Below are 14,221 nucleotides of genomic sequence, written 5' to 3' on the forward strand. Positions count from 1 at the left end.
CTATTAGTTCTGCCTGGTAGTAATAATCGATGGTTTCACGATTTTCTTCAGTTGTCCAAGTTTTGTGCTTCTGCTCCAGTTGCTTTGCAGTTGCACCCCCTGGTTCCCTAGCAGTAACCACTGAGCCCTGTAGTCCCTTTCTCGGCAGATATCCAGGATCCATAGCATCTGAAGTGGTCCTTGTTGACATGGATGATGACTGATCTGATGTGGAATTTTGTCGATTTCGTCTCATCATTAGTAATGGTAGGTGCTTGGGTTGGTTCATGGTGGCTAAGCCACTATGGCTCCAAAGACGGCAATCCCATAACCATAGGAACCGCACTGGAGAGCTGTCCAGCCATGGCAGCCTAACTGCCTGTTTAGTAGCGGAAAGGCAGGATGAGGAATGGGGGGGTGGGGAAGCAGCCTAACTGCATAATAATAACAACAACAACTGGTTTTTCTGCCTGTGGATTCGTGACTCACAGAGGCAATTGAACAGCTATAAACAGAATTCATGCAAATTTGGGTTGAGTGCATAGAAATGCAATGTCTTGCACATTAGAAACAAGGGTCTTATCAGTTTCTCGGTTGAGTGAGTCACATTTGGAATTTCAGAATGAAGTCTGAAGAATTGCACATCCCTGGTTTAGAAGGCACAGAGTTAAGATGAGTTAAGAAACTGGTCTTTGGTCCATCAGCGACATGGAACAGTTTGATAATAGAGCTGCAGAAAGGCAGAAATAATTTCATAGGCATGTAATTTATTTTTTATTACTTTATAAATAGCTGAAAGTGGCAAATGTATCTAATACTCCCTCCTGTTTTTCCAACAACATCCATGTTCGGTGGGTTGGGCTGAGAGAGAATGATTGTTGCAAATTTGTCCAGTCAGCTCTTATGCCTAAGGCGAGACTAAGACTCACCATCTCCCGATGATTAGCTCAAAGTCACGTGCAGCTGCTTTCATGTCTAAGGCGGGACTAGAACCCACCTGTCAATTGACCCAAAGTCACCCACCTGTTGATTGACCCAAAGTCACACAGCTGGTTTTCATGCCTAAGGCAGCACTAGAACTCACAGTCGCTTGGTTTCCAGGCCAGCACCTAAACTACAACACTACACTGGCTCTCTCTATTACCTGAGTGGCCATTTTGTTGACTTGTTGAAAATTCTGTCTACTCATAATACTGAAGAAGGGAGTTGGGCTTGATTACCCAAAGAACCCCTTAAAAATAGAACAAAAGAGTTGGAAGGGCCCTTGGAGATCTGCTAGGAAACCCTATACCACTTGAGACAAATGGCTGTCCAATCTCTTCTTAAAAACTTCTAGCAGTAGAATTAAATTATGTACAAGCAGATAGTTCTTTAGGTTTGCTCTTTGCAACCTGGCCTGATACCCACCACACCTTGCTGGTTTTTGCTATCCCCTTCTCTGGAACTGAACAGGACAGGGGCCAAATGTAGAGAATCTGTGGGTTACTTTTCAGCTTTGGGTTGGTGGGTTCTTCCATTTACAAACGGAGGCAGTTCCACAGAAATGGCACTCTAGGTGAAGAATCTGTCAAGCCAGCAAAAAACAGTCAAGTATTCATTTCTTCAGAAAGATAACACAAAATAGCCACCACCCTTTGCTGATGTTTTCTATCCTCCTTCTCTGGAACTGAACAGGACAGTGGGGTGGCTGTATGTAGATTTTCCATAAATCAAAGTTAAGCTTGGCCAGATGTATAAACCACATGACTGTTGTTGTTTTCTGAAAGCAAAGTGCTGGAGGAATCCTCGCAGCGAATCCTTGATTGTGCCTTACATAAGCGACTAACTGTGGCAGGAGGTTGCAGTGTGTGTATTCACTGCCAGCCTGTTCATTTGTACACAGTATCAAATTCAACCTTAGATTTGTGATGGTGAACTGATGGCATTTGTGCCAGAGGTGGGAAGCAGAGCCCTCTCTGTGGGCATGTGAGCCATTGCCCCAGCTCAGCTCTGCTGCACACCTGACACTGGCCAGCTGCAAGGGTCACACACACATATGCGGGGGCAGGACGTATGTGTAGGTGTCACGTGTGAATGTGCGGCGGGGGTTTGTGCACACATGGGGCATGGGGGCATGCGCATCCATGCACACGTATTGCATTCTGGAGGTGCACATACACATGCTGCTTTGAGCATTTGGTGCCGAAAAAGTTAGCCATCGCTGGAATGGAATAAGCAAGAGTTGGAAGGGACCTTGGAGGTTTTCTAGTCCAACCCCCTGCTCAGGCAGGAGAACCTACCTGTGATGGTGAACTGATGGCAGTGAGCCCTATGTGGGCATGGAAGTCATCGCTCCAGCTCAGCTGTGTCACACATGTGAAAGTGCTTCCCGCAGCCACCTGGTGGGTCTCTGCCATGCATGCGCCAGAGGTGGAGCGCATGCATGGGGATGTATGCATGGGGGACGTGCATGCATTGCATTTTGGGCACTCGGTGCCGAAAAGGTTAGCCATCACTGATCTACAAGTTTAGCTGGATCCCCACATAGCCCCCTGGGAGTCTGGCAACCAATAGGATACATTTCTTGCAAGGCCCAAGAGAGGATGTAAATATATATATCTCTCCACTCCATGTGTTCAGCTGCACCAGGACCATGTGCTTAATGGTTCTGCTCCATTAAACCATCCTTCCAAGCAGTCTCCATGGTTCCAGTCTTTCTCCCCACTTGGAATTGAACCCAGATGGACATTTCTTCCAACACTTACTTGAAGAGTCATCAACTAGTAGCTAGTGAAAGCCTAATGTTCCATGTATTTGTTCTAAAGTCATTTAAATTGATGTCTATCATAATATTTAAGAGAGAATTTATTCAATTCTCCAGAACCCCTAGGAATGAAAACCCCATTTTTAAAAAGAATTTTTTAAAAGTTACAATGGGAATATATAGCCTGTAATTCTCTGTTAGCTTACTCCTGGATCCAGGCTGATTAGTTTTAAACTTTATTTCCTATAGTGATTTATCTGCAAGTGAGTTTAACTGAATTGATACCTGTAGTTAATCAGGAGATGTATAGGACTGTATTATGGAGGCAATTGGTGGGGTTATTATTCAGAGGAAGGCTGCAAAATGCTGGATTTCACCATGATGATCCTTCCACTCAATGTTTAAGATAAATAAAACAAAGGCTAATAACACAACTGAATTGCACGCCATGAACATATACAGGGCTTGAAGACTCTAACAAATGGATTCATTTATTTGTACTCACAAGAGCATAAGAATTGGGAAAAGAGGTGAGAATGCCTTAAATGCTATAATATGGAGATATCGCTTGGTCCAACCTTGGTTCTCACCAGGGCTTCAGCAACAAAAGATGGAGGCAGCTCTCCTTGATGGCCTCTCTGCAAGCCAGAATACATGGAGAAAAAAATATTGGGAGTTGGGGACAAAAAGAGGGGACAATTCTTTAGTGTCTGTCTGAATGAATTTTTTTTTAAAAAGCCTTTCTTTGCATCTGAGTTTATATGAATTATTAGTTGTCTCTAGTTGTAAACATGTGTTATTTTTGCTTTGCATTCACCTTAGAATAGGGCTGGTACAATCTCCCACCTATGAAGTGCAGCTGTCTTTTCATCCCGAGAACCTCTTTTTTCGGTGTTTTTGCTTCCAGTGAAGATGAATTCATTTCACTGCCATCTCATTCAGATCCAGTTGGCAGCGAGATTAGGAAGCAACAGACAGCAATGGTAAAAGAGTGTTGTGTTCATACAGTAGCTGGCAGATATCCAGAGCCTTTTAGGCCATAAAAGACTTGGCTTCCTTAGCCATACTTTCAAGTCAAGAGTCTATTTTGCCTGGGTTGGTTTTGTCCCAAGCTGGGATTTACATAGTTGTCAAGTAATAGATCTACATTAGCTTTCAGTTGCTGTAGGAAGGGCAAATGTCTGGGGATATGACCTTTAGATGGATGCCTTTTTTTTCCTCCCAATACATCACTGATGCTGGGAATTTTTTGGAGGAAGCAGACAGAACCTCAAAGCCATGCTTGGAAAAACATATTCTGTATTTACTTTGTATTAGCAAAGAGTTTTTCTTCCATGCCCATCACTCCCTCACGCTATGAAAAGGAAGATTTTTTTTGTCAAGGATTTCACACACACCCTTTTCCCTTTGTACTTTAAACTGAGAAAAAATATCTCAGGATGTATTGTCTAGAGAGGCAAAATATAAAATGTGATTTAGCTTCAGTGCATTTCATTTATGGGAATGATACTGGCGTTCTGTTTTTCTAGGAAATGCACTGCTAGCCATTTCTCCTCTCTCCAATTGTATGAAAATGTTTGCAAAAAACCATTCAAGAAATGTTCCGCATAGCACTAGAGAGCTTGATGATGGTTAATCATAGTGAGATTCTTCTTCTCAGTCTTACGTCTGTATTATGGTGACAGTAGGGAGGGAAATGCAATTCCCAGTGTCCTGCTGACATAAAAGTGCTTCTCCCTCATTAAAGTAAATGCTGTCCAGGGTCACTTTCCACAGTGAGATGGGTGACATATAAATAAAATAAACAATCCCCGTACAACCTAACCTTGTTGTTTGTTCCCTGCTGCTTTTCAAACAGCGGTCAATCTTGTGTCTTCCCTCCAACCCACTTTTAGGTAGCCTCTATATATATACACACAGACACAGACATATGGAAATATGATAAGTTCCTCTTTTTTTCATCCTTTTTTACACAAATATGTACAGGGTGTTTATACACATCTCTACACAGACAAAGTGCCACTTAGAACAGAGCTCCCTGCAGGAGGGGGACACCAATGATCTGCACCCAATGTCCACTAGCAGAAGCCAGCCTTGCCCTGCAGCTGTATCTACACAGATGTCAGATCTCTCTCCGTGTTCCCAGCTGGAAGCTGTGGGGCTGATGCAGATACAGCCTTGGTGACTGGGCTTTTAGGAATATGGTGCCAAGGGACCAGGACAGGAAACTCTGGCATGGAACACATACTATTTCTAGACAGCATTGAGGAAACATCCGGGAACAAATGCTTAAAATAAAATCCCATGTGCAACTTCTGAAGCAGGGTGGCTGTTGCACAACGTGGCCATGACAGCAGGGGAAGAAGGAGAGTTGCTCATGCTCCTCCACCCCTCCCTACCAACATCTAGGAAAGCTCCAGGTAAGAAACCCCACCACCAGCTGTGGCCCAGCTTCCAAGGAGTGAAAGAGGTTCCTCAAACGTTCATCTCTCCTCCTATAAGGGAAATGGGAACTCCAGCTCTTTCTCCGACTCAAAGGGCTTCTTAGCTGGATTCTTGACCATAGCTTACACAGTTTTGATTACGCCTAATCTCAGTACTTGTCCTTGAGTACCCTGATTTACCAAGTGGCAAATTTCCATGCTCTTGTTCCTCGCCTGGCTATCTCACCTCCCTAAAAAGCTTCAAGCACCTCTGGCTGAAAGATCAAAGTGAATTAACTCACACCCACCTCCACTGAAAAGATGGATAAGGCCTCTGCCTCTAGGTAACATTGGTAGCATTCCTCAAGTACTGATTCTGGCAGGCAAAGGGCAGAATTGTGCAGAGGACAGAAGGCAAAATATTAAGACGGCTTAGCATCAAAGTACGTCCTTCTGTCTAGGTTTCATTCAGCTCAAGAGAGTTGGTTTACCTTAGCCAATATATGCCAGGCAGTCCAGAGGAGAAAGGGGCAAACAAAGAGGCTTCTTGGCCTCCCCATAAAATTCATCTGAAAAAGCAGGGTCTCTATGGGCAAATTCTGATCTCCCTTTGCCTCATCTCTAGTATAACTAGATTTATTCAGAAATGCCACTTTTGAAGGAAAAGGTCCAGTAGCTGAATTCCCCGCTGGGAAGCAGGTCAAGAGATGGCAACTCTGGAGTCGTAAGGTGCTCCTTAAGAGTCCCACGCAAGGCTGTGGGATCAGTAAAGCAGATGAGCTGCCTCTCATGGAATACACAGGCAACCTTATGCAAGGGTGTGAGGTGCAAATGGATGAGCTAGGAAACCTTACAATCTCGGGGATTCAGTAGAAACCTTTTTCCGGTTACAAATTTAGAAAACCAACCCTTCTCTTTCTCTCCCTTCTGGGAAATAAGGCCAAAAGAGCAGGGTTTTAGTCAATTTTGAAGGTAAAACAAATGTGCAAAGTTGCTGCAGAACCCAAATCAGTGTGCCTTGCTCCACATTCAGTGTGGAAGTGGTGGGAAGAGATACTTGGAGGGGCTGCTTATCTCCTGCCCCCTTTCTCACCCTGAAACAGGCACTTTCCCCTGGGAGTTACAGGGGTTACTAGCAGTTGTTCATTGATACCTGCTGTTAAGACAGCATTCTCCAATTGGATAGTGTTCATGGCAGCAGATGGCCTCTTCCATCCAATCCCTCTTGCTCTTGATAGCTTATTTACAGCCAGCCTTGGAGAAAACAAGTGACCAAGACCAAGGTTATCATAGGGTTGCATCCTGGCCATCTGAGATAAGATGCTTGCTGGTGCACAAGCAAGAAGGAAATTTATACACAATTAAAAACAGCTCCACTTGGCTGGAACCATTGGTTCCTGCCAGGTTCAAAGCCACCCATAATCTTAGCTTAGAAATTCAGTACCTTGACTAAAGCTCAGTCCTCATTGGAACCTAATTCATTATTAGTGTCTGAGACTCTAGAGTTCTAGAGAAGGGTAACAGTCCAGGGCAGGATGGGCTCTCTGCCAAAATAGATTCTTGCCATTAGAATCTTCTGATGTCCTTGCTTCAGTTCCTCTCCTTGACACCGTGAAGTAGCAAAGTCATTCCTTTGACTCCATCTTGGACTTGTAGGGCTTCCGAAAGTGGGAACGGCAGGTAGCTTATCAGAGACTTTCTGCTCCTACTCTCGGTGGGGCATGAGGAGGAGGAGGAGGAGGAGGAGGAGGAGAGGGAGAGGGAGAGGGAGAAGGAGAAATGATAGGAAAGACAGAGAATGAAAGTCAAATGGTTTTGCCCCACCCTGGAATGAGCAATAATGCAACAGCCAAGTGAATGGGAGGTGGTGATAGTTGGTGCTGAGCATGTGCTGCTCTTGGCTTCCCCTTGCTTGGACTTTCCTTCCATTGCCCACTCACACATACATATACATACAGTGCACAGCAGCCGTGTCAACTCCCAGGACTCCCCTGCCCCTTCATGCTTTCCCACAATCCCTAATGGTGGACTTCATTTTCTATCAGGCTGTCCTCACACGATTGGAAATCTGTGTCATTAATGCCATTGGGGTTGATGAGATCCTCGTCCTGGGACCCCTGTTCGGACTCAGCCGTGTCACCGTCTGGTGGAGAATCCTGTAGCACCTGGGCAATGTATTTCTGTGGAGTGGACAGAAAGGGGAAGAGGGAAGGACCCATTAGCTTTCGGCCTGTATGGGAAACCTGGAGGCAAACTATAATGGCTGTGCCATGCAGATGGAAGCTGGAGAGCAATCATGCTGGCATCAAAAAGAAGCCCACATCATGTTTTTTCTTCATCATGGGGTGGGGTGGGGTGGGGGGGAAGGACTAGGTGACACCAGAGCTTATAAATCCTAGACAATGTTTGCAATTGTGCCTGAGACGTCACACTTGACTTCTCATTAAGGATGACCTCACTTTTCTTTAAAGATGACCCTAACTCGAGGCTGTGGAATCTGTGGCTCTCCAGGTACGGTTGAACTACATTGCCCAATAACTACACACCCAGCCGCACCACCCCACCCCAGCACTGCAAAACATAAAGGATGCTGGGAGCTGTAGTTTAATTAACATCTGGAGAGTCACACATCCTCTTCTGAGACATCCAATAGTGAGAAATAGCTACATGAGAACCCCACTGCTTGCTCCCAAGTTTTCCTACCTTGTGCTTCTGTATCAGGGCCTTTTGCTTTTGCCCCCTTTTTTAGCAAATCAATGAAATACCGCCAAAAGAGGAAGTATTTCCTTTGCTTCTACTTAGTCCGAAACCTTTGTGAAGGAACCTTCATCAAAAGCAGGAACATCTCCATACGTTGATATTGTGGCAGCCATTCAAAAAACCTTGCTTCATTTGCAATGGTTTGATCCGCTTCTGCAACGTATCCCAGTTCCTTATCAGTGGCTCTGATTCTCAATAGGAAATAGCAGAGGGAGAGAGAAGTACCTTTGTCCTGTGGCAGTAATAAGTCTAACAGGACACTTTTCAAGTCAAAGGATGACATAAGCCGATTTACCTTCGCTTTTAGAACTGGGAAACTGAGGAAAGAAGCTCTGTATGTTTACTAGAGCGCACTTGGGGTTCTGGATCAGCATGGAAGATTTGAAAGGATTTTACAAAACAAATACTATGAAAAAATGGGTGATGATGGAAATGATCACAGTTAGTAATTTCCTCTCTATTTTCTCTATGTTTAGTAAACGACAACCAATCCATTTTAAGTTAAATAAAGCTTCAAGTAAAGATTTTTTCTAAGCTTTTGGCAGCCACCTTAGAGGGCGTACGTAATACTCTCTATGGCATGACTGCAACCCTTCACACTCCCAGTTTTTCTTCTGGATAATTCAGGCATCGGGGACACTGGGAAGGAGCAAACCATAAAGCCTCTAATGAATCCATGTCCTCATTCTACTTAAAACCACTTTGCATTGGGAAATGATGGCCCCAGCTCTTTCTGCAGCACTTAGAGCACATGCCAATGTGTTAGAGCCACAAAGCAAGAGAGAAAGGGGGGCACTGACCGGTCTACGTTCACTGTCCAGCTGAGAGACAAAGTCCCAAAAGTGAACAAACGGCACTGGGAAGGGGGCAAAAACTGAGGTTTGCGGGTCCATCATTTCAGACAGGGCCAGTAACAAAGTCTGTTTCCTGCCCATGCTCCTTTGATGCTGCCTGTGTGTAGCCAACCAGGGGGGAACCTGAAAGGTAATCTGTGAGCGCCTCTCCCTCCTCCCCAAAGTCAGACATAAGAGGACACAGAACATCTGGTGAGGTAGAAGGCAAGCGGAGGAGCTGGAGACTCACAGCTGATTTGGGGGCCGGAGGTTGACTGGCCGCAGGCCGCCCATTCTCTCTTCCATCCACAGCATCTGCCTCTGTGTGGTCAATCTGGAAGACAACAGTGTGCCATGAAACAACAGCAAACTATTTCTCATCTCTCAAGTCTCTAGTCTGCAGATTGGATACATGTGACTGTCTTAAATGAGTTGGGTGAGAGTGTCCTCAGGTGGCAGGATTTTATGACTGCACTATGATTGTGACTGTTTTTCACTTGTTGCTTGTTTTTTTTTTTCATTCTATATTCATTGTCCAGAGTGTAAGATGGATGGCTGTATAAATTGATATAACAAATAGAAATTTCTCCTTCTACCACTTCTCCCGCCATCTATTCTATTTAGCATTTGTTCTTTTTTCTTGCAGGGCTCCCATCATGAAAGAACCACCTAGCAGGTTCATGTGCCAGTATTATTCTCTACAGGGATGGTTCAATCTTCACATGCAGAGCTAACCCATCACTGCTTTTCTTTCCTGCCCTGTAAGAAGCCTCAGAATGGCAACTTCTAGACTGCACATGGGAAGACTCTTAATTTCCCAGTGGGAACAGCCAGTCTTTCTCTTCTTCTAGCAAGTGCAAATAGCAGGGACAGGATGTCTAGTATTTTTCCGACTGGGCATAAAGATGGCAAAAACAGAAAACTGCAAGCTTACAGACTCCACCCCTCCCTGCTTCAGTGAAAATACAAGGTGGAGAGAATACAAGAAATACAACTCTCCTTTATTTAGGACATTTATATCTTAAACAAATAACTCTGGGAGACTAACAAAACAGACCATAAAAACAGACACGCAATTAAAAAATTAATAAAAACTGCACACAAAAGTCGAGGCATTTCACACCTCTTCCTTGGTCCCGAATCCCTCCCCTGAATATATTTTGAAGTGTTACCTTATAATTGTGAGCACTGAGGTATTTGAAATGTCCAAAGCAGACGTGACAAAGGCAGATCACAATAGTGATGACAAGAACCACGAAAGTAAACATGGACGTGAGAGCCAAGAATCCTATGGAAACCAGATAACAACAGTCAAACTAGCCAACGTGAATCTGATTTACCCCGACAGTTACTCTACTTCAATGCTCTCTCACAACAGGTATGGCCTAAAGGTTAGGGGAATCTGCTGTTCCCTGCCAGAGAAAGTACAGTTCGTCTCATCTAGGCATTCCTCTTTCTCTTGATCATAGACTCCTACTGCTCAATAAGCAATAGAACCTCTCCCCCTCCCCCAAGTTGTCTTTTGGGATCCACAAAATCTAATAGCAACTCTATAGCAAACCTTCAGAGGGCTCCATTAACAACGCAGGAGCTATGGGGCTATCACAAAGATGAAGGGGACAAACTATTTACCAAAGCACCAGAAGGCAAGTCAGCAAACAATGGATGGAAATTAATCAAGCAGAGAAGCAACCTAGAATTATGGAGAAATTTCCTAACAGCGAGAACAACCCACCAGTGGAATGGCTTGCCTTCAGATGTTGGGATTGCTCCTTCATTGGAGGCTTTCAAGAAGAGACTGGACAGCCACATGTCTGAAATGGTACAGAATCTCCTGCTTGTGCAGGAAGCTGGACTGGATGACCTCCAAGGTCCCGTCCAATCCTATTGTTCTATGTTGGCCTTTAGTATTATCAGAAGTGATACTGCATGGGCAAAAAGCAATCCCAAATAAATGCAGCATTTCAAGAGAAACGGATGAAGGGATATCAGCAACTGAAGCTTCTGTGTTTGCTTCTTTTGCTTCTATTTTACAAAGGTTCAAACACTAGATTCTATAATAGAGGAAGAACTTCAGGACATGGCTGAAGACACTCTGAGCAACATCTGTGTCTAATAACATCTGAGAGTAACATGGGACACAGACATAGAAAATATGTGGACAATAAAAATAATTTTCTCTCAAATGGTAAATATGGTATCTTATGGATCCCTAACAGTTTGGGGAAGATTTGCCCTAATCTAATTGCCATGTTGGCTTGATAGATGATAAATCAGTTGGACCTATGATTTGCCCTAGCATGCTGCAATGATATTTGAGTTCAGATTCTTCCTCCTGTCATCCTTGTTTCTTTATATGTCCTAATTCCCAAATGTACTACTGCCTTTCTCAGCCCAGTCATTTCTGACTCTCTAAAGGATATCTGTGTTACAACTTGTAGACCACGCTGACTGTTGCAAGTTGACCGAATACATTTAGAAGGCACCAGGTGACGGAAGGTACTAGAATAATGGAATCCGTTTGCTCCTTCAATTGCTCTTTGTGAAGATCAGAAGGTGGCTCTATTTACACTGCTAGTATAGCTGCTCACCATGTTGCTTGTACTATATAGGTTAGAAACGATGGTGGACATAAAAACCTAAACCCCACAAGCCCCTTTAAATTTATCTCACCTGTGCGCACAGTAGAGAAGAAAAGGAGCCAAAAGAGGCATAGGATAGGTGCTGCCACCACCTGATTCACAGCTCCTGAATGAATCTTCTTATCCAGTTTGGCTGGTAGGTAAGCGTAATAGAGGTTGTATCTGTCTACCAAGTGCTTCAGTAACATATACATCAGACCTAAGCGAAGAGAGAAAATAATGTATTAGCTAGATTCTTAATTAAGTAAGGGTTGGGAAGCATCCCTTTCTTTAGAAGGTACATCAATCAGAAGAAATCAATGCACTTTCTTTATTTTATTTACTCTCCAATTAAAACCAACTTGAAACAGATTACAATTGCATAAATACAACAATTAGATTAAAAACATGCAACTCCCCTCCCCAACCACACACTATTATGATGCCAATCCTCAGGCAGACATTTTACAACTCCATCCCCAGAGGTCCTGCTGAAGTCCCAGATCATAATAGTCTTGCAATCCCAAAGGTGCTTTTTTCAAGAGGCAACTGGGCTTTCTGGTTTTTCTTTGAGGACATTTTGCTTCTTATCCGAGAAGCTTCTTCAGCTCTTGAAAAAGGTTCTTGGATAAGAAGCGAAATGTCACCAAAGAAAAACAGGAAGTCCAATTGCCTCTTGAAAAAGCACCTTTGGGACAACCATGACCTGGATGACAACCTCCACAGGCAAATAGTCCTGCAGGTCACAAGAATGGATGGGGTTATCTACCCTGTTTTTTTTGTACCCTCTGCTTGGTGCTCCAGGCAAGGGGCCTACCATTAAGAAGCCTCGTCCCTCGGATCAAGTCCCACAGCAATCTCTCCCTACTGGTTCTTACTGGATGGGCAAACTCTACTCAGAAAAGGCAGTTGAGAAGGTAACCCAGATCCAAAGTCTCATTAATGATCCATGATGAAGATGAATGTAGCTATATATATATATACCTACTTATCAATATGCTACTAGCTACAAGAAAGCTAAGGAGATGTGTTAATACCTACCAAAGGGAACAATGATGGGGCATGTGATGCTATAAGTCATAACCACAGTGAAGACACACATCATCCAGGCATAAGCAGCCCCAAACTGGAATTCATAAGCTTGATGCTAAAAAAGAAAATAGAATTCCTATCAGCACATGAAAAAAACAAACCAGTGAGAATTTCCTGTTGCTAGTTTTTGGTGATAGTCACTTTACACTTACCTCAGCCTTTGGGTAACATAACAGGGATTGCTCTTCCCTTGCCCAACTGACTTACCCTTTTGACATTCCTGCGTTCAGCAGCTGAGCGGGCAAGACAAAGCCGAATCATGTACATAAGCAAGCCAGGGATCCGCAGCAAATCCATGGCGTTTCCAATGAATGCAGAAGCTATTACATAGTTCACAAAGAAGGCCCCATTGTCAGGTAAGAAAACGCACCTGGGAAAACAGAGGCAAAAGCAACTTGGCAATCTGAGCACAGAGGATGCCCAAAGAGGATGATGGTTAGCAATCTTGAATGCAGAGGTGAATATACTGTCACACCAGGGGTTAGCACTTAACTGACATTGGCTGACTTGGAAAAAGCTAAATTACATCACGGAGGTCAGCGAGAAATGTATGAGTGCAGACCAGCCTGTGAAACTGAAAAAAAATCATCCTCAACAACAAAGGGAATAACAAACCACTCACGGAAGCTTCTTGGCAAATTAAAAACCTTTTATTGCTGTCCATTACATAATTCACTACTGCAATGTTATTACATCTGAAGCTCCTGGAAATATGTATGTTGTCATGTGTTTGAATACAGTAATTTTGTTTTGTTCTTTAATATTTTTGGAAACACTTAAGTCTACAGAGCCATCTTGACTTCCCATAGATGCTTTATACTCAGAATACATCCTTCAACAATTTAAGGAAAAATAGCTACTGGGAGGATGAAAAAAGTAAGAGTTGCATGTGATAGTTTAAAAAAAAAGAAGGAAAGTGAGGTTTGTAATCAGATATTAGGGCGATGTGCCTGCCCTGATATGTTCCATCTAGGATGAAGTTGATTAGGTATTATCTCCATGATGGTCACTCTTAATAAAAAATGCTACATAAGATGCATTCTGTAAAAATAGAGAAGTTACTACCTCCAGAAGAGGGAACTAAGAAAGTCACTTAACATCTCATAAAACATATGGTATTCTATAACAATGGTTCCTCCCTGTCCTGGAAGATGCTTCTTGAGGAAAGCAGGATGTGAAAAGAGCAAATTCCTATTATTATTGTACTATAGTGTATTCTTAAAACATTTTAAGACTTACTCAAATCTTACAGCAGCTTCATCCAGGAACTTTTTATCAAAGAGCCAGCGGAAAAACACATCCAGACTAGGAAGAGAAATATAGAAAGATGTAATTATCAAGTGTCAGCACCACTATATGGATCAAAGCAGAAACTTAACTTCATAGGAATGCTAAATTATTACAATTATTATTAAAACTGGCTATAACAAAAGTTGCAAGTCTAATTATGCTGTTCCTCCTCTTCTTCATTACAGTTCAGTGAATTAGGAAAGCATCTAAGAAAACTAGTCAAAGCTCTGGCATCTCTCAGAGGACTAACTTGTCTGGAACTAAAAACTACCTAATCACTGTATTTCTTCCTTACGAGGCTTCAAGTTGTTGGCCTCCACTCCAGTATAAAAATTACATCCACACTGTGAGACTGCAGGAAATCTGCTACTATTCCTTTATGAAAATTATCAGCTATTTTGACTGCTTTTCATTTAGCAGCCTGCCTTTCCTGATAATCCAAAATACTGTCAACTTTGGAAAAAGTAGTTCCTCCTGATG

At 43.2% G+C, this 14,221-nt stretch overlaps 1 protein-coding gene across 3 annotated transcripts in view; it reads right to left on the reverse strand.

Moving 5' to 3' along the window:
- Positions 1–4,659: 4,659 nt before the first annotated feature.
- Positions 4,660–14,221, reverse strand: part of TMEM63B (transmembrane protein 63B) — a 91,040-nt gene continuing 81,478 nt past the window's right edge. For 2 of the 3 annotated variants that reach the window (XM_026695563.2, XM_087935552.1), the window contains 7 exons: positions 13,691–13,756; positions 12,659–12,821; positions 12,401–12,506; positions 11,412–11,579; positions 9,911–10,026; positions 8,989–9,072; positions 7,025–7,325 (listed from right to left, as the gene is read on the reverse strand). In XM_026695563.2, the coding sequence (XP_026551348.1) occupies positions 7,164–7,325; positions 8,989–9,072; positions 9,911–10,026; positions 11,412–11,579; positions 12,401–12,506; positions 12,659–12,821; positions 13,691–13,756 (865 nt within the window). In that variant the 3' untranslated portion in view covers positions 7,025–7,163. Of the gene's footprint in view, positions 6,851–7,024; positions 7,326–8,988; positions 9,073–9,910; positions 10,027–11,411; positions 11,580–12,400; positions 12,507–12,658; positions 12,822–13,690; positions 13,757–14,221 lie in introns of those variants that run through there. The other variant, XM_026695564.2, reaches the window with a different exon arrangement.

Source organism: Pseudonaja textilis, chromosome 1, assembly GCF_049901715.1.
Source record: "Pseudonaja textilis isolate UNSWEBS1 chromosome 1, rPseTex1.2, whole genome shotgun sequence".
NCBI lineage: Eukaryota > Metazoa > Chordata > Lepidosauria > Squamata > Elapidae > Pseudonaja > Pseudonaja textilis.